Below are 21,160 nucleotides of genomic sequence, written 5' to 3'. Positions count from 1 at the left end.
TTAAAATATTTTAATCTACCTCACTCCTCCACTACCATTTCCAGCGTCACAACCCCCCCCCCCCCCCCCCCCCCCCCCCCCGCCTTTACCACCATCTCCACGGTGGTATCCACCTCCATCACCACCACCTCCAACCCTGATCCAGCTAGATGACACAAAACACCAACGGGTCAACCCGTTTAACCCACACCCCACCTTACCACCACTAACCATAAGTGCGGCACCGGCTTTAACAGATAACACCACAATGTCCTCCGCCGTCAACCTCCTGTTCAACCAGCTCGCCGGCAAATCCATGACCTGTTCAACCAACAGGTCAACCCGTTTAACCCAACACCCACACCCCACCTTAACGGTTATATTTTTTAAATTCCGTGCCATTTCTTGTGTTTTATACAAAACGCCGGAAAAAATCAAGACCCCAAAACGGCGGGGGGGGGGGGGGTGTGCCCCGGCGTTATACCTCAAAACGCAAACGAAAACGTGCCATTACGGATGGTCTAACCCTAGGGTTGGAAACAACATTTTTTTCCCTTGATGATAGTTGCTTGCTTGTTGATATGATCTAACATGATGTCACCAATGTCATAGTTGATGGACTTCCCAAAAAGAAATTTGCTCCTTCTTAGACTCAACCACAACTCTTAGTTAATATTTTAGAGGATTTTTTTATTGTCTATGATACTTGAACTCAAGACCTTGCAAACTCATTCAACCGAAGGTGTTTAAAGGCCAACCAAATTGTTTACCAATAAACCACCAACCCTATTGATAAAAATCTTGATTACTAATAAAACGTCATGGATAACTTCAACTCTCCAATTCAAACAATGATCACTATACATTGCTACCACATGTTTATAGTTATGGTCTTTTGTTTTGTTTTTACTTTGGAAGCCATGTATTAATGACCATAATTTATAAATATAATGTTAAACCTCATAATTTTTTGAAATTTTGGAATTTATTAATGACCATAATAGTATATTTTTGAAATTTTGGAATGTGGATATCGGATGCCATGACTAGAAAAAATAGGCCCCTATACGAAAGAGAATTCAATAATACGATGATAGTTGTGATGAGATGAGAATTAAAAGATTGTCGATTGAACTTGTCTATAGATTTGAACTTGATTGATTGAGCAAACCTAAAACTTGTTGATCGATTTGGATGTAACTAATAATCGATAATCACTAGAGAATAGACATAATCAATAATCAAGCAGATTATATAATCTAATCATATAATGTAAATATTAAACTAAGCATGCAATGAAGGAATAATCATTTTAAGAAGCCCGTAGATTTGATGAAGCTTAAGGATTTTTGATTGAACCTATTTATTGGTTTGGATTTGAACGATTTGGACAAAGTTGAGAGCTACTGATAGTTGATCAATTATCAAAACAAAGAATAGACAGGCATTAGACTTGATTATTTGAACGACTATCAACCTTCGAAAACTATGATCGCTGATTGCAATCAATTCCGCTTTCAGCACCCGATTAGTATCATAGTCAACATCTTGTCGCCCCTGGGTTTCTAATTTCTTTTCCCCGATAGTTGATTATTTAATTAGCTTTAAATTAACTTTTTAACTAGGTTAAATGAGTATTGATTGGTTAATTGACAAATGGGTTTAGATGAGCTGAAACTAAAAAAGTTACATGATTTAGTTGGGTTTGCTTTTTTTTTGAATGTCAATGGGTTTAAAAACTTCGTTGAGTTGTAAGTTAGTATTGAGTTTTAAACATTCTAGATTTTTGTTTGAAAAAGATTCATATTAAAAACCCAACATGTGCAATCCCACGCCCACCACTCTATAGACCATGTTGAAAACTACGGAAAAACAACATAAAGCATCTTGTACATGAAAGGCAGTGCAATACCATTAAATAGAAAGAGGATTGAATATCTCACTTCAATACCGATCTATCAACTATATACCTTTCATATCGAACTTCTCCGAGCAGTTCTAATGCTATACCAAATGGAATTCCTATCCAGTAGTAAACTTCGGCAGTAAGGACCGTTTCATTTGTCTCCACTACGTACCACATCACCGGCCGGCTCGCCTGAATGCCCATTCTTTCTCAGTCGTCAACTCGATGTCGTCGTCACCTGTAAGATAAGGCCAAAAACTTGACTTTACTAACCAAGCGAGAAAAGCCCCTTCTATCTTCTTATTCAAACGCGCTAGCTGCAACCAAAATAAAACGCACACTAGAAAAGAAAGATCTTAGGCTTCGCAAGGCGCCGACTACCTTCTTGCAGACAACACAGCTACGTGTCGGCACTCAATAGTAGCGTTGGCACGTCACTCGGCTGACTTCGGCTGCAAAGACTTTCTCCTTAGGCGCCAGGCCCGGCCCATGGGCCAGCTAACTCAGGCCATTGCCTTAGGTCTCCAACCTTTTTAGGCCTACAAGTATTATGCTTGTGTATAATATATGTTTTAAAATGGGCCACAAACAAAAACTTAGGCCCAATTTTTTTTATTATGACGCCTGATAAGGAAAAAAAGAAAAGAAAAATAACAAAAGGACGGATAGAACTCTGATAGGAAAAAAAATTAATTTTTTTAACACCAACAACCATGAAATTAATAGATTATTGTTTGTCTCAAGCTCAGGTAAATGAGGAGGGTTTATATCAAATTGTTTTTAAAAAGGCCCCAACACTTAGTTTGCTTTAGGCCTTCATGAACGTTGAGACGGCCCTGTTAGACGCATGTCTCAGCAACACAAAACGAGGGTTACGCTCTTTATAGAACTTGACCAAACATCTCAGGACACGAGTTGACGACAGCCATGCTGCACCTGTATGAAAGTAAGTACCATCTTGTTAAGGACAAGCTTTCTTATTCATAGGCAAAGAGCTTGGCGAAACGTATATATGATGAACACTTAACTTTTTTAGCTATGTGCTCATGTATATATTCTCTTGCTAGGATTGTTTGATATATTAAGTTACTAATAAATTCCATGCGGTTAAAAAGAGTAAATATTAAACGTGTACTCAACATCTTAAAAACAAACAAGAATGCAAGTAGTCATCAAATAATAGTGACCTTCCCAGTAATTTCCTTGTAACTACCACCTCAGCTTCATACCTTTATACTCTTTTTACTCTCAATATATAATAACATCACTCAAAAAATACAAATTCTCTACCCTTCTTTTAGTTTTAACTTATGGGTAACGTAAATAAAAAACCCCAACAAGAACTTGAACTTCAAGACTCATCATCAACCACATTCACCTGCGAAATTTGTATCGAGCCAGTAACACTCCCCAACACCAAATTCAACAACAATAACCTATGCACTCACCCCTTTTGCACCAACTGCATCATCAAATACATTCAAGTGAAGCTCCAAGACAACGTATCCGACATCAAATGCCCAGCACTCGACTGCCACCACTCTCTGGACCCGGTTTCATGTCGCCCAAAAGTTACACACCAACTTTTTGATAAATGGTGCGACGTGCTCTGTGACTCGGTTGTGCTCGGGCTTGACCGGGTTTACTGCCCAAATAGTGATTGTTCGGCTTTGATTATTAATGAGTGTGGTGGTGGAAGTAAGTTGAAGAGATGTGCGTGTCCGAATTGTAAGAAACCCTTTTGTTTCCGTTGCAAGATCCCGTGGCATGTGGGTTACAGATGTAAAGAGACTGGGGAAATTCGGGATCAAAACGATGTCGCTTTTGGTGTTTTGTCTGAGAAGAAGAAATGGAAGAGGTGTCCAAACTGTAGGCATTGTGTTGAACTTGTTCTAGGTTGCAACAGTGTTAAATGCAGGTAATAATATTGTGTTAATTTATTTTTTTAATAATTTTAATATTATGTTTTTGGGATGTTAATCAAACTCATTGTTATTAAATTCAAATTGAAACATCAGATTTCAAGTTATATGGTTTTATCAAACTAACTATAATTTTGCATTAAACTTAATTGGTGCAGATGCGGTGTAACATTTTGTAACGGATGCGGTAAAACTTTGTGCAAGTGTAAAGATTCTACAACATTAAGACGGGGTTCCTATTCCTGCACAGTGATTAAGGTTCTCTCACCAATCCTTATAATTTGGCTCCTATATAAGATTGGTGTTTCATTATCATACTATGTTGGAATTAATCTTGATGTTACGGGTCTTGTACGGGTCAATCGGGTCACGGGTCAACCCATGGAATGTGTCGAAGGGTATGGAGCAGAAAAGGGCTACATTTGACCGAGTTTAAAGGAGAATATGGCTGACAATGGATGTTGAATAGCACGTTGGAAGTTAGTTGCTATAAAGTAGGAGATTTATTTACCATGTGTTCAGTTCCTTTTATAAATAGGATAGCATAGTATGTTATATTATTGTATTCTCCATTTTCAATAAGAAAGTTTGCAAGCAATCCTTGTGTCCATATTGTGTGTGTGTGTGTAAAACCTGGGCTGAACCAACATACTATTGACGTTTAGCTCCATGATCGGGTTATATATAGTTTGATTTTCATCGTAGTGTTACTGTCTATATATTCTTGTTAAAAAAGACTGCGAATTCTGGTTATGATAATATACTAATTTGGATTAAAGTTATGTATATTATTTGTTCTTCAACTTTGGTTGACTAATTTTGACTCTGCTTATCATGTAAGTTAACACTAGGTAGGTTGGATCTCATTTAGGCTTAAGCTTAAATATGGAGTCCGATTGAAACATACATCGTCAATGCATGAATAATATATTTAAATTGAAAATAAGATAAAGGTAGTAATAATAAGGGTATCGATCCTTGCTCATTAACACGGATCCGGTCTCTCTAGGTTTTTAAATTTCTTCATAGAATGCTGATGATCAGTTGATAGAGGCATGTCTCTTAGACTGTGTGTGTTTCGTGTTCAAATCTAGACAATGAAGTAGATTTGAAATATCAAATTAATGAGTACTAGTTTCGTAAAAGAAAAAAGAAAAAAGAAAGATATGGCGGTGATCACATAAATATTGATAGTCTAATTAGTTTGTTTACAATAGCATGATAAATTGGTGTTTGGTACAATATTTGGCTATTAATACGCTATACAGTCTCTAAAAATTAGTGTATTCATGATATATATGAGATGATATATTTTTTGTGTTTTTTTATGTAATGACTAATGACGGCCAGAGATTTGTTATTGATATCGACATAACAATTTGCCGTAACTTTCACAAATTTAACTATTAACTAAACTTAAGCATTTGGATCTCAAATGACATATCACGTGTACCATTACTACTACATATGATCCCGAACAAGAATCATTCACCAAAAGGTTCTTACCACCCATATATGATACTAATTCAACTTCATTCCTTCTGATATTAAAGCAAATTAACATCTAAACACGGTGTTAAAGCAAAAATCATTGGAATGATAGATTACTGATCATATGCACTTTATCAAAGAAAAATAATTTAGATTTGATATGATGTGAATGACAAAAAGAGTAAGAGAGAAATAGAATACACAACTACAATGATGATGTTAGGTTGTGGTCCTTGTATGGGACCACTTAATTGATAATGTTCAGTTGTCAACATCTTTTTTTCTTTTGGGGGCCCGCTCTTGATAACAACTTGTAACATCTTCTCAGGATCACTTGATGTCGTTTTCTATGTTGATATTGATTTTGACTTGGTTTGATTTTTCGGCCCTAGTCAGTTGGTACGATGCTTTGGATTCGTATCAACTGGCTTGTTGTTGCTTGTTGATTTATTACTACGTGACTTCAATTTTATCGCCTTGTCATTTTGACCTTTCCTGCCTAATGTTTGTACTAGTCCCCTTTTTTTTATTTGATGTTTTTGATTTTCCGTTTAACGTATCATTGCGTCTAGCCTTGACAATATGACAATTTCAATAATTAATCATTTACCAACATACCAATATATTTTGAATCATCCATTTTCTTTTTCATCTTCTTCGATGACTCTTTCGTTCTTCATTTCCAATTTAGCATATCTTTTCACTTTTCTTAAGCGTGACACCCCATGGATTAAATGTTTTCCGTACAATCACTAAACATGATTTTTAACGCTAATTCTCTTTATATTTTAATTTTGTTAAGTTAATTAAATTGGTCTAGCATTAGCCCTTAGATACACGCTACTTGGTATCTAAGTAATTTATAATAATTACCCAAACTATCAGATGTTATCCGACAAATATGAGCGTTGGTGATAATTTGTTTAAACGACTCGAATGTATTTAACATACCTATAATGTTTGATTTTACACTATACGAATATATTTTATAAAATATCAACAATGAAAACGAAATGATTCTTCGAGCATTTATTATTATTTTCAAGAACCTATATTTCGTGAAATATTACCGACATAGAATTAGACAAACGTTGGAGACAAAAATAATAATATTACATGCAACAAAAATGCAAAAATTATATTTATGTATTCGTACGAGACAAAGTAACATTTCGTTAGAATATATTATATAATTAAAAAAAAGTGTGTCTCGTAAGTAACTAATTACGGGTAACAAGCTAAATATATGTATGTAAGCATGTAACATCATACGTTAAAATCGAGTTTGTTTCTTAAACACCTCAATAATTGAGCTATCAAATACACTTAGTTAAAATATTTATGTACTAAAAGCCTCTCTTAGAACTAACTATTCTTGCGAAAAATCCCAACTTAAATTCCTATATTAAACTTAAAAAAATAAATAAATAAATAAATAAGAAAGAAAGAAAGAAAGGCGGGTGTTGAAAGCATGTAATAAACAAACTCACATGGTTACTTGAAGAAGCATGCAAGTTTTGTAAGTTATCAATTGCTATCACCAACCCATGCTTTATTCAAACAAATATGTTGAACACTCTATTTCCCTTCTCAGCACACACACGAGCACATTAAACCGAACGTTAAACCGACACTACTCGTGACCACACTATGACCTCAAATACCTTCATATATTTATTATTTGAATCATTAATTTATTTTATGTACATAAACACAACTCCTACATAACATTGATATTACGTACCCATATTTCATTAATAAAAAATCATTTTCCCTATAAAAATCGTTTAAAAGCATTTCTTATATACTACATATAACACTCAACACATATATAACACATCCATTGGTATTGTATATTTAATGATCATAATGAAATACTTATAATTTGCTTCATACATCATCACATTCTTGTATCATTAATAAAACACAATGACAATCAACCACATCCATCATCGGCTCCCACGACACTTCATTACTTGTTTGACCACTCATCCACATGCTCATGCAAGTACACCCCTTCTAGCCGGCTCCACTTCCCAACCCAACCATACCTTCTTTTGAGTATTTCCCTTGTATCACACTCAACACTTACATCCCATAATAGATAACATATACTTACGGTATACATGATGTCACGCGTCCGTGCTTTGGCTCGGCGGGATGTGAAGCTATGACAAAGAAAGATGTGTCTGAAAGGTTTTCGACCAAGATTGATGAACATGGAGCTTTATAAGATTCCTTGGGAATTAAATCCCGTGGTTTCAGACCCTAATAAATTTGTATGTTAATGTTCTTAAAAAAGGTTAATTCTTATATTTCATTCACTAAATTTTTCTAAAAATTTATGACAGAATTACAAATTTTGTCCTTTAAAATAAGTCGAATTACGGTTCGTGTCCTTTGTTAAGTTTCCTTGCAGGCAGTGTACTTTAAACTTTTTTTTCCTACAAGTTTTGTCCTTTACGCTAACTGGGTTAGAAAAAGTCAGTTAAATGCCCTCACGTGAGACGCATATGAGGGCATTTTTGTCTTTTCGTCTACCCTGCAACTTCATCATCATCATCTTCTTCTTCTTCATTTTGCATATCTCTTTCTTCCATAACTCATCCACCACCACCAAACCCACCATCAACTCGCCGGAGCTTCCATCACAACTCGCCGGAGCTTCCATCTTCTTCTTCTTCTTCTTCTTCTTCTTCTTCTTCTTCTTCTTCTTCTTCTTCTTCATTTTGCATATCTCTTAGTTCCCCCTTGAGTCCACCATATCAATTTTAACACTCCATTTTATCACAATTTCTCTATCTCCTTCACGGGGTCCAAGATCTCCTTTTGACAAACTAATCTTCAATCCGTCTATACAAATTCACTTATACGTAACTGAAACCCATAATAAATTGAACAAACAATCTTGACTATTTACAACACCTTTATTACATTCGGCGATATGTCAAAGTCACCGTTTTATTCCTTTCTAAAGCAAAAACTTTTCTTAAACTTTTGAAGTAAAAGGTTCACAAGCGAACGGACTCGCCGGAGCTTCCACCAAACCCACCATCAACTCGCCGGAGCTTCCACCTATCTTCATTAACGGTAGGCCATATCTTGTCGTCTAAACCCACTCCTAACCTCTGATTACTCTAAAACTCCCTCTGGATATCGTGATTCTTCACCTAAGAACCGTTTTCCGGCGGAGGGGAGGTTGGTGGGTTTGGTGGTGGTTGCTGGAGGTTGAATGGTGGGGTGAAGGTGGGTGTTGGTGGTGGATGAGTTATGGAAGAAAGAGATATGCAAAATGAAGAAGAAGAAGAAGATGATGATGACGAAGTTGCAGGGTAGACGAAAAGACAAAAATGCCCTTACATGCGTCTCACGTGAGGGCATTTAACTGACTTTTTCTAACCCAGTTAGCGTAAAGGACAAAACTCGTAGGAAAAAAAAGTTTAAAGTACACCGCCTGCAAGGAAACTTAACAAAGGACACGAACCGTAATTCGACTTATTTTAAAGGACAAAATTTGTAATTCTGTCAAAATTTATTTTGGCCCTTGCTTGTATTACCCATCCGGAGGTTACCTGTCGTGCTCTAGACATGGTTCCTTGTGTCAATCATTTTCGCATTTTCTATCAATTAATCCGTACCGGTCGTTCGTACATTTTTTAAAAACTAATGATATCATTGTGGCTACTAATCCCCTTATTGTGGTTGGGCTGTGACTTGTGACTTGTGACTTGCTAGGGCCCAACTCTGTATTTTATTCCACGTAACTGACTACCCTTTTTCCCGCTTTATGAATCTTATTCGGGTCGGTCCAATCACACAGATAAAGAATAACCGACCCAACAAGCAACCTCCACCAATTAAAAACTTCCACGTGTCCTCTCACGGTTAATATTAATAATAAACCTCCCTTGCTCTTCACGTAGACGACGAACAATCCATACATAGTATACATACACATAACAAACCCAACAAATCACTTCACCATTGAAAGCGTAATTAATAATAATGAATCTACAATTTCTTATTGTCTTTGTAATATCTCTTCTCGCAGTTTCATCTTCGGTCTCAGCCACCCGCGATGACGTCATCATCCGTCAGGTCACCGGTTCAGATGAGTACCAGCACCACTTCGGCGTGTTCAAGCGACAGTTTGGCAAATCGTACGCGTCACAAGAGGAGCATGATTACAGATTTACCGTTTTCAAGACTAACATGCGCCGCGCAAGGCGTCACCAGAAGCTTGATCCAACGGCTGTCCATGGCGTCACTAAGTTCTTCGACATGACGTCATCAGAGTTCCGAAAGCATCTCGGACTGAGGTCTCGTCTCAGGCTTCCTGACGACGCGAGTAAAGCTCCGATTCTTCCGACGACGGATTTGCCGGCGGATTTTGATTGGAGAGATCATGGTGCTGTTACTGATGTAAAGGATCAGGTATATGTTAATGTTGTTAATTGTTATTATGTTGATTATAATTAGGGTTTCTAATTGGAATTGTGAATGTGGTTAATTAGGGTTCGTGTGGGTCGTGTTGGTCGTTTAGTACGACTGGGGCGTTAGAAGGTGCGAATTTTCTTGCTACGGGAAAGCTTGAAAGCCTTAGCGAGCAGCAACTTGTTGATTGTGATCATGAGGTTTGATTCTTTTGGACTTTAATTGGCTGTGTTTCTTGTCGGTTCTGTTTGGTTATGAGATACTTCCTCCGTCCTATTAAAAGTGTTCATATTCTTTTTTATTTGTTCAATTACAAATGTACACTTTCAAAATTTATTAGTTAATTTCCAAATATACCCTTAAACACACACAACTAAGTGACTAACATTAATAAACAATATTTGATTGATTCAATTTCTAAGGGTATTATTGTCATTTAGTAAGCAAAAAAATTAATAATTCAATCTTAAGTTGAATTTTGTGTTTTTCAAACCATGACAGTTAAAAAGGTACGGAGGGAGTGATACTTAACCCATTTCGGTTAGATTGACATAACTGATTAGTTTATAGTTTAATCTAATCCAACACCATTTTCAAATGGCCGTTTGGTAATATGTCAAAACATATTCAAATAGTTGTTTCAGGATTCGTCAAATGACCGTTTGAAACGGGTTGTTTATTTGAGATTGGGGTGACGTAGGAATAACAGGGCCCTAGCTTTAATTTATCAATTGAGGTTGTTGCTAGTGTGACAATCGGTTCAAAAGCCCTCTTGTTATAAAATACAAATAGCATAAAATATGTATATGAAACAAAGGCATAACTAGAACTAGCAATAATAGTAGTAGAAAACGAAATAGGGTTATCATAGAAAATGGTTTAGCTAATTTGGTTAGCCGACTTTGAATGTCCGCGGATTTAAGCTCATTTCATGTAATTAACTCAATCATATCCTGAGCTATGTATAATATTTGAAATGTTTTAAACTTAGGAGAATAAACAACAATATGTTTAGATAAAATAAGGCTGTGTACATCTTAGGAGAATAAATAATGATATATGATATGTTTTAAACTTAGGAGAATAAACAACAATATGTTTAAACTAAGGTTGTCTAGATCTTACCTATCTCAGACCCTATCATAAGTTTGCTATTGGTGGGATATACTGAGTACGATGATGATGATGATGACGACAATGATGATGTTTAGATAAAATAATTATAACATAACACTTTTCCGTATATCATTATTTCAAATTATAAAAATTGAAGTTTGGTTTTAATGTTGAGTTGATTGATTAGGTTAATTATATACAATTGTTATTTTATGCATATAAAGTATAAGCTTTAACCCACTGATAAGTTTGGTATCATCTGAAGTGTGACCCAGAAGAAGAAGGATCATGTGATTCCGGGTGTGATGGAGGTCTTATGAATAGTGCCTTTGAGTACACTCTCAAAGCCGGTGGGCTTATGAGGGAAAAAGATTACCCGTACACAGGATCAGACGGTGGGAGCTGCAAATTTGATAAAAATAAGGTCGTAGCATCTGTCCGTAATTTCAGTGTCGTGTCCCTTGACGAAGACCAGATTGCTGCTAACCTCGTCACACATGGTCCTCTTGCCGGTATGCATCATTATTTACACATTACATTTCGTTTAATATTCGCTAATTTGCCCAATGAGCTTATAATATATATAACTCTTACTAGTTTAAAAAACTTATATGAAATTTGTTACTTATAAATTGTAAAATTTCAAACCAGACATTTAACATTTTAATGATTTTGTTCAAATGCAGTGGCTATCAATGCGGTTTACATGCAAACCTATGTTGGGGGAGTATCCTGTCCATATGTATGCTCAAAGAGGTTAGACCATGGCGTGTTAATGGTCGGGTATGGTTCGGGTGAACATTCACCTATTAGAATGAAGGACAAACCATACTGGATCATCAAGAATTCTTGGGGACCAAAATGGGGAGAAAATGGATATTATAAGATTTGTAAAGGCCATAACGTATGTGGTGTGGATTCCATGGTTTCTACTGTCGTTGCAGTTGACCGACACTAGCACTATTGTATTGTTCGATAGTCTACAACTATACATGTTTTATTAATTGTTGATAGACATATCTAATTAAGTATAGTTTGTTTCTTAGTTCGATACAACAATAAAAACTATTGAATGTCGTTTATCAACTGGGATAAGTAGCTTTTGTTATTATATATGGTATGGATAATGGTGTAATGAATTATAGCAAAAACTCCTGACTAAACCAAATTGGAACCATACTGCATGGTTCTTCCTGCAATCCAAATCCTTTGATGATTATATGTACTGATTTAACAAAATAAACAAAAACAAGGTATTTTTGGAACTTTTTTTTTGAATGGTGTTTATTTCAAAAATTAATCACAAGGGGTGTTGGGTATGGTTTTTAATCAAAATGGGGTTTTTGGGGTTAATATTGACGAATAAGAGAACAATAGGGGTGTAGGACAGATCAGTATTGTAAATCACTTATTCGTCACTAGCAATTGCAATTTAACTCTTATTTGTCACTAACAATGTCAATTTAACTTTTATTCGCCACAATCAATGCCAATTACCTCTTATTTGTCACTAGCAATGACAATTAACTCTTATTTGTCACTATCAATAACAACTAACTTTTACTCTGACATAAAGATTTCCATTCTCTTATTACTCTCTTATTCGCTAATATTAACCTCAAAAACCCCACTTGTGATTAAAAATAATACACAACACCCCGTGTGAATTGTGATCAAATTTTTGAAATTAGCCCGATTCTAAAAAAATTTATATTCTTTGAGCAACAACGTGTGTACAACCGACAAAGAGTCATTTCCATCAATTTACATTAATTTATTTTTCTACTTTTTTATATAGATTTTTTTTAAAGGAGGGCTAAATTACAAGAATTAATCATTTGGGGGGTTAGAAAAATATTTTTTATAAAAGGGGGTTGCCTCCAATTGTAGTGGCGGGGAGTTTTAAAAATATAGGGGTGTCAGAGTTAGTTAGAGAAAGTAAGAACTTTTAGAGGTACGAGGTATCTCCCCTCTATTATCAATGGCGGGGACTGCAAAAGTATCTCCCCTCTCTTTTCTATCGAAAGGGAGACTAAAAAAGGTATATCCCCTCCATTTATAACGACGGGGAATTTGCAAAAGGTGGATGAGACTTTTTTTAATATCAATTTAAAATTAATCTTACACAACTAGGTTCAAGATTTTAAAAGCTAAAAATTTAAAAATAACATTAAGCAACAGTTTTTTTTTAAAACTTTGCGTGTATTTCTTTAATAGTCATACGTGATTTTCTTAACTAATTTTTTTTTGACTAATTTCTTTTACGTGAGTACTTTGCGACGCATGAAAAAATAATCCTTGTAATTTAGCCCACTTTCAAACAAAAAAAAATCGTGTATATATGAACTACAAGACAGATGTAAATTGTAATACGCTAGTTCCCATTACAATTACAAGTGAAGTCAAAAGTTGACAAATTCTTTTTGAGCACTATCTCAACTCTTCAACAAAAGCGAGCATTCCAAAATTCTTCCATACCATTGACAAAAAAACAGCCATGGCTAAGTCACAGAAGTTTCAATCCGTCCATTCGCAGTCACCGACGCCGACGACTTCTTTTCATGGGCATGCGACGACAACGCTACCCGGTATCTTCGATGGAACACCATTAATAACAAAGCAGAAGCACTCAAATACCTCAAGGAAGTTGCCATACCACATCCCTGGCGGCGATCCATCTGTTGTGCCGACAAATCTATCGGATACATCTCCTTGAGGCCAGAGTCAGGATCCGATCATCATCGGGCTCATATTTCGTATGCAATAAGCAGCAAATTCTGGGGACGTGGGATAATGACGTCGGCGGTGAAGATGGCGATTCCTATGGCGTTTCGGGAGTTTCCGCATGTGGTGAGGATTGAAGGTCTTGTTGAGGATGAAAATAAAGCATCAAAGAAGGTTTTGGAGAAAGTAGGGTTTAAGAAGGAAGGTTACTTGAGGAAATATGGGTTTAATAAAGGGAAAGTTGTAGATATGATTATGTACAGTTTTTTATCAACTGATGTATTGAAATAAGTATATGTTAATGTGAAAGTGGATTTTCTCTTATTGTTGGAGTTTGAGTTTAATGGATGTTGAAGATATTTGTTAGCTTCTCTTTTGTTTATGTTTTGTTTTCGGATAAAATAAACTAGAGGTTGCCATTGACGGGTTGTGTCGGTCGCAAGGTTCAAATACACATAAAACATAGTATAATGTGTCGGTCGTAAGATTTAAACACACATAAAACATAGCACACTACAATAAGTTTACCGCCAAATCACCTTACTGTTTTGTTGCTTGATTTAGTATATATTCTATAAATACAAAAATCTATTTATATTTTAAATAACAAAAACAGACAAAAGAAAACCAAAAATCTCAACACTCATAGGTTCAAACTCGGGTGTTGCAGATTCCAAAACCACAACAATATCATCAGACCAACTTCAATTGATGTTACTTGCCTTTAGGTTTGGCTTATTATAGCATAATGATTCCAAAAATATTTATTGTTTAATTTGGACGTGTGTAAAATTTCTTTTAACTTTTTTTTCTAGTGATCGTGTTATCTTCGAAAATCACTTCACATTAACACACGTGTTATTTTGTCGTTGATGTCAATTTGGATTTTTTTCACTTGATAATATTGTCGAGTTTGTGGTTTGTTAGTTATCATTAAACTGCTTTTTATTTTGTTTGATCGAAAAAAAAACTTACATAGCGTTACACATACAAAATTAGAGGTGCACAAATCGGGTTTTCTAAATACCCGGGTTTGGGTATAGAACCGGGTTCGGGTATGACCAGGTACGGGTATGACTGGGTATTGGTAATAATCGGGTATTGTCTCTAAAAATCATACCCTATGCATCGGGTTCGGGTCGGGTATAGAACCGGGTATTCTAAAACCGGGTATTTGAATACCCTATTATCGGTATTGAAAAAACTCTATTTACGGGTTTTTTTCCTGTATTTTTTTTATATAGATTGGATTTTTTTAAAAGTTTACACTTTTTAGGGGTATTTTTAAGGTATTTTTCGGGTATACATCGGGTATTTGAAATACCCGGTTTCGGGTATTGGACAACCTTGGTTCCGGGTTCGGGTATTACCGGATACAAATCGGGTTTTCGGGTATTACCGGGTACAAATCGAGTCTGGTTCGGGTTCGGGTTCGGGTTCGGGTTTTAGTGCCAAAATGCATACCCTATCCGTACCCTACGGGTAGGGTCGGGTTCGGGTTAGGGTATTAAAAACCCGGGTATTAGAAAAACCGGTTCCGGGTATTTATTTCGGGTCCGGTTCCGGGTTCGGGTTTTTTGTGCACCTCTATACAAAATGGCCGTCAAAGCGATAAGTCCAATCAGTAAAATGAAAATCACACAAAATGTAACCAAATGCATTTAAACACCCAAACTGGTTTATAAAAAAAAAGTATTATAATAAACTCAGTAATTCATAGTTTACCATGTCGATAATTAATCAATTTCTTAAAAAAAATGAAAATTTGTTGTATACCAAGCGTCCAAGCCCAACTTTGATAATCCGGTGCAAAAAGTCTTTACATGTTTTAAAACTGTTACCATACATGTTCAAATCATTATCTTTATCATCTATCCTACTTCATTGCATCAAAACCACCCAAATGTTTGGCAATTGACAGGAAAGTGCCTAACATACCATATACAAATATTGTCCCAAATATGTGGTATCCGTTTATGAAAGGCCATAATATCTCATGTTACCACGGACAGTGGTTCCAGACCCGTCTTAAAATTAACCGGCCAGTAAATGTAGTAGCCAGACTAAACCGTCAGCTACAACAAAAAATTGGCCGGTCAGTAAAACAAGACGAGAAGAGACAAATATCGACGGTTTTTCATTAGTTTGCACTAATTCGGTTAAAACAAACAAGTTCAATTCTCAACATAATGTATATGAAATAACGAAAACCATCCAAATGATCAACTTTTGTCATTGAAGATTGTAAAGAAAACAGATAAAACTAAGCATTCGATTTACTAACTAGTCGAAAAGAAACCATAAGATAATGCAATTTGAAGTTTGAACAGATAACAATTCATTAATTTATATATACATTGCAGATCTAAAAGAACCCAACTTCAATAACCCTAAACAACTGCTGTACATTTCAAATTAACATAATAAACCATCATCCAATTCAAACCGAACATCAAATGAACATAATCGAAACCATCCAGAACCAAAACCTTACCAAATAAGATTATGCTTCATTCCCAATCCATGCTTTCCATGAACACACCCAGGTTTATTATACTGACAAACCAATCGTTTCGATTTCTTCATCTTCGGGTACACCTTTTTCCCCAATTTCCTCATCCTCTGCCTCTCGAACTTATTATTCAACCATTTCGGCACCAATTCATCATCCAAATCCAAATCCAAATCATCATCTTCTTCTTCATCTTCATCCGATTCGTAAGGATCTTCTTCACCATCTTTCGTCACGGTGACGTCATCAATTGTTTCACGATTGTGATTGATTTCATATGGGTATTGAAGTTCCTGTCCGTACAATTAAACTCAGATCTAACTCAAAAATTCAAATTGAAAACAGACCCACTTATTATTATTATTATTATAATTATTATTATTATTATTATTATTATTATTATTATTATTATTATTATTATTATTATTATTATTATTATTACCTGACAGTGATGAGTGATTTCATCTGCTAAAGACTGCATAGATATGTCAGATGACGGAGACCCAAACCGATGTTGAAGAGCATCATCGGAATCCGATGATCCATCCTCGTTTTCGTCGAACGAGAAGTCTTCTCCGCTGTCGGAATCGGACGGGTCGATGACCTGCCAGGAATCGGAGTCGGAGACGTCAACGTAGATCGGTTCGAAGGCTTCTCCGGTGAATGATGATGAAGCCATGATCACAGATTTGTTTGCCATTTTTGAGTTGGGATGGATTTGTTAACTGTCTATTTTATTTTGTTCTCTGGGAAGTGAAAACTTTAAAGGCTCTGTATCGTGTTTAATAAGATAGTTACTGCCACGTGTCGTGTTTTTATGGTGTTCGGCTATGTGGATGTTTTCTGCAACTCTATTGGTCAGCCAACGTGTTCAATTCATAGTTTTAAAACAGATTAATCATTAATGTTTTTTATATATCAAGGAGATTGACATCTTCACTTATTCTGATTAAAAGGCTTTTTGAATTGGAAAATTTTCAAAATAACCCGTCTCAACTTATCTTCAAATATAAATTTGAAAGTCAATGTTATAATTTGAACGGTCCAATTAAAATCTGGCACGTGGCTCTCAATCTCATCTTTACGATGAGAATGGTCACAAATCACATCACGACGATAGAATTGAGAGCCACGTATCAGTTTTTAATTGGTTGTTGAATCTCAGTGATGGCTTTCAAATTCACGCGTCCAATTTTTGGAATATCTCTTCTAATGAGTCATTTGGGGAATTTTTCCAGTTCTGAAGATGGATATATGTTAATGTTACCATGAGGGATATTTTGGTTAGGAAATCATGTTGAGGCTGGTTTGGGAGATCCGTGAGACATTTTCAAATGGGTAAATTGTGTTCGTTGAATTTAATCTGCTTTGATTGAAGAATGATATAGTTAGTTGAAGAGGAGGTGATCATTTTTAGTGGCCATTTGGAATTGGCTCGACGCATAAGGTGGTCTCTTGGTCTCTCCATCTTCCAAGAGGTTTGGGTGATTTGAAAAGGAAAAACTATTCAATGTTTGGGTGATTTGAAAAGCTCAAAACGTCTTACTTTTCAAAAACTATATTCTTTCAACTCTGAAAATGACGGAGGAAATCAAGCTTTAATCATGACTTGGATTAGAAAAAAGAGTGAAATTATGTAATTTGTCTTTATTAGATTGGTGTTCTTTCTCCTTATATGTAACTTGTGCAATATTGTCTAGTATATATTCTTCTAGTCTTTTTAACAATATATATAAAAAACAAAATCATGCTCCAAGTTATTAAAATATTTATCTGGTACATTGAATAAAAGAATAATTTGAAAAAAAAAAAGATTTATGTCATGTTATTTCACCTACTAAACCCCAGTGTAAAATTACATAATGTTTTAAGAGATATTTAATATCAATTAAAGGATGATTAACATTTAAATAACTTATTAAATTATAAAACAAGTGGTTCAGTTTCATGAAATTTTATTATCATATCAATATCAAGTTGAAATAATGTGCCGAATTCAGTCACATCAAGATTATATTAGACTTTGACTTGAATGCTCGTACATCATATACGAGTTTATTAAGAGGATACGAAGATAAAGGGCACGTACTGGATCATAGACATCGTCAAGGTGTCTTTATCCAAGAAGAACTTCATTTGGGATTGTGCTCTTATACAATAACAAAAATCATTGTGGTAATCTGGATGGTAATAAATCGAATTCGAGATGCTCTTTGGTAATTTGTATATCATCTAAGGATTTCAGATATCAAAATAGTCAAGTATAACTTTTATTCTTTATAAATTTTTAATTAATAGTTTTATGTTTCAAAAAAATTTAAAAATTATATATACAATATTAATATATTCAGTTCTAGTGCTTGTAAAACATATGGTATCAGTTTAGAATTGTCGGGATGAGGATCACTTAATAGCACACTCAAACTCGATTCAACAAAAATTTATAAAAACTAATCTTGTATTCGATAGGCGGTAGTATAGTTACACTCTACCCGAGTCGTTTGGTCTACTATAACTTTTTGTTAGATGAATTTCCTTCTCATTACAAAGCAAAAGGGTGTCATTGAATCATTCAGTGGGATGGAGACGTGATCATGTTAAGATGTGTTTCCATACCAAACGCATCACTAGGCGTGAGTTGTTGTCGCTAGTCTGATGAGTCCTAGACTAAACGAAACCAGTGATCTTAACTATAATTCTATAAGCAAGACAAAGTGATCGGCCCTCGAACAACCGAGGGCGCAAGACATTTAGCTTCTTTAAGCTTGAACTATTATAATTCAAAGTTTTAATCATACATTCTCAAAAGGAAAGGGAATAAATTCATCCTTTTAAGAATATTCGAAAAAGGTCATCGATATAAAGGTGGCTTACAAAATGGCAAGTTATTTATTGGCCCCTAACTTTAGTAGTGATTAGTGAATTAGATAGAAACTACTTGTAAACTTTTATGTATAGGTGTATACAAAAGAAAGTTATCGTAGCTATTTTTCTTATTTGTGAGTAGTGACATATGTTAGTTACTTGTCATGGGCTCTTAACTTCTTTTAGGCCTTACGAAACACACAAACCCATACAACACCTTAACCAACGTCACACTATCTTGTTTACTAGCTAGAGGAGTTCACATCACCAACCTAAAAACAAACTCAAAGTTAGTTAAAAAGTTAAATCATAGATAGATTTTAAACTTCGTTACATTAGATACTAAAAAGCAATAAACCATATCCCAGCCAAGTGAAACACCAAATTAGTCAAAATCATAACAACAAGCAATGCTAGCTTCACAAACCAATCTAGCTTATCCAAGAATAATAAAACAAGAAAATCATAAGGTAACCTTAAAACTTGCAATCAAATGAATGACATGAAAATGAAAAAGAGAAATGAAAAACTTGAAGGTGACCATAGGAGGGTTTGTTAGTGATGGTGGCTGCCACGACGACAATGAGGCTTGCACATATAAGTGCAGTCATAGAAACACGGGCCGCCACAATGAAGCGGGCAATCCAATCTCATCCCTTTACATTGCCCTTCTCCCATGCACTCGGCAAACTCTCCAATCACATAATAATTTTCTCCGGTAGGATTAAAGTTCCTATGCTCACCATGTTGAACATAATGGTGGCGGTTTCTCTTTCTTGGATGTTTTCGACAACCTCATCTCCGCCATCCACCTCCCCCACCCCCGCCTCCTCCTCCACCACCACCACCACCTCCTTTTCCCCCTCCACCACCACCCCCACCGCCACCACCTCCACCACCCCATCCCCAACCAAACCCCCAACCATAACCACCACCATTACTTGCTTTACCTTTGTTGTTGATCACTACACTATTGGTGGTTTGGTTTCTTGTTTCTTGAAGTCCTTCACTTCTAGAAGAATCTAGAGATGTAACATCAATCCTATGAAACAGCAATCCTGTGAAAAAGAACATAAGAATCCACGAAAATGTTACTATTACCACCCTCATATTTGATCCAAATCCAACATGTCCTGTAGTCCTTGAAGTCCTCAATTTATAAAGGTCAAAGTGTTAGTAGTACCCTACTGCCAACTAGACTTACCCCACCACCCAAAATCAAAATCATGGAGACAGGGTGGGGTGGCTTAATATACACTCTGTCCCCTTTCACAATCCAATCCAATGACTTGTAGCAAAAGTTTACAAGCATGCAAGTATACAAACAGAGTAAAATAATGGAGTAGTGTGCTACAAAGCTCCTGCAATTTGCAGGCATGCAAAAGCCATTTTGTTAGGGAGATTAAATATACATATACAATATCAAAACACTTTAGAATTCCAATGGTATCCTTTATTTTAGTTATGTGGTGGGAGAACAAATTATGTAGTGTTTCAATACAATATCAACACACTTTATAGTTACATTGATATCTTTTGTTGTATATATATATCAATATATGTCTGTGATGGGACTTGGGAGAACGTACATATTATGTAGTATTTCATTAATAGAATATCAAACACTTTAAAATTACATTGATAGATATCCTTTACTATATTTAGTTATTTACTATGTGACGGGAGAACATATTATGAACTATTCAATTCTCGATACAATATCAAAACACATTAAAATTACAGTGATATCCTTTTCTTCCTTATGTGGTGGGGGAACATATATGTAGTATATCAATACAATATCAAAACACTTTAAAATTACAATGATGTCCTTTTCTATTAATTATGCAGTAGGATAACATATATATGTAGTATTTCAATATTATATTAAATCACTTAAAATTATAATGATATCATTCTTTTTATTTATGTGGTGGGATAACATATATGCAGTATTTCAATACAATAGTAACACATTAAAATTAAAATGATGTCCTTATTTATGTGATGGAGAAGTAGATAACATGTATGTAGTATATATATTTAAGTACAATGTCAATTATCAAAATACTTTGAAATTACAATGATATCATTTATTTTATATATGTGACGGGGAAGTAGTCTCCCCTTCCTTATTCAATAAATTACATAAAAAATCTTCATTTTCATTCTTTTTTTAATTAAATAAAATAATTTATTTCTCATATAATC

At 35.2% G+C, this 21,160-nt stretch overlaps 4 protein-coding genes across 4 annotated transcripts; 3 read left to right on the top strand and 1 right to left on the bottom strand.

Annotated features, from left to right (window-relative positions):
• Nucleotides 1–2,730: 2,730 nt before the first annotated feature.
• Nucleotides 2,731–4,122, top strand: LOC143610255 (E3 ubiquitin-protein ligase RSL1-like). Its single transcript, XM_077084783.1, has one exon. The coding sequence runs from the start codon at nt 3,196–3,198 to the stop codon at nt 3,805–3,807; it is 612 nt and encodes a 203-aa protein (XP_076940898.1). The 5' UTR covers nt 2,731–3,195; the 3' UTR covers nt 3,808–4,122.
• Nucleotides 4,123–9,303: 5,181 nt separating this feature from the next.
• LOC143610247 (cysteine protease RD19A-like) lies at nt 9,304–11,873 on the top strand. Its single transcript, XM_077084777.1, has 4 exons — nt 9,304–9,732; nt 9,813–9,932; nt 11,114–11,360; nt 11,535–11,873. The coding sequence occupies exons 1-4, from the start codon at nt 9,304–9,306 to the stop codon at nt 11,804–11,806; spliced, it is 1,068 nt and encodes a 355-aa protein (XP_076940892.1). The 3' UTR covers nt 11,807–11,873.
• Nucleotides 11,874–13,189: 1,316 nt separating this feature from the next.
• LOC143610256 (uncharacterized) lies at nt 13,190–13,863 on the top strand. Its single transcript, XM_077084784.1, has 2 exons — nt 13,190–13,214; nt 13,355–13,863. Exons 1-2 carry the CDS (start codon nt 13,190–13,192, stop codon nt 13,861–13,863), a joined length of 534 nt encoding a protein of 177 aa, XP_076940899.1.
• Nucleotides 13,864–15,909: 2,046 nt separating this feature from the next.
• LOC143610250 (uncharacterized) lies at nt 15,910–16,981 on the bottom strand. Its single transcript, XM_077084779.1, has 2 exons — nt 16,527–16,981; nt 15,910–16,377 (listed from the first exon to the last, which is right to left on the bottom strand). Exons 1-2 carry the CDS (start codon nt 16,782–16,784, stop codon nt 16,063–16,065), a joined length of 573 nt encoding a protein of 190 aa, XP_076940894.1. The 5' UTR covers nt 16,785–16,981; the 3' UTR covers nt 15,910–16,062.
• Between the last annotated feature and the right edge of the window lie 4,179 nt (nt 16,982–21,160).

The sequence above is a fragment of the Bidens hawaiensis genome, unplaced genomic scaffold (assembly GCF_021521415.1).
Source record: "Bidens hawaiensis isolate Kalapana, Puna unplaced genomic scaffold, B.hawaiensis_p1.1 tig00025243_1, whole genome shotgun sequence".
NCBI classification, from domain to species: domain Eukaryota; kingdom Viridiplantae; phylum Streptophyta; class Magnoliopsida; order Asterales; family Asteraceae; genus Bidens; species Bidens hawaiensis.
Note: the sequence above shows the minus strand (reverse complement) of the source record. Positions and strands in the feature narration are given on the sequence as shown.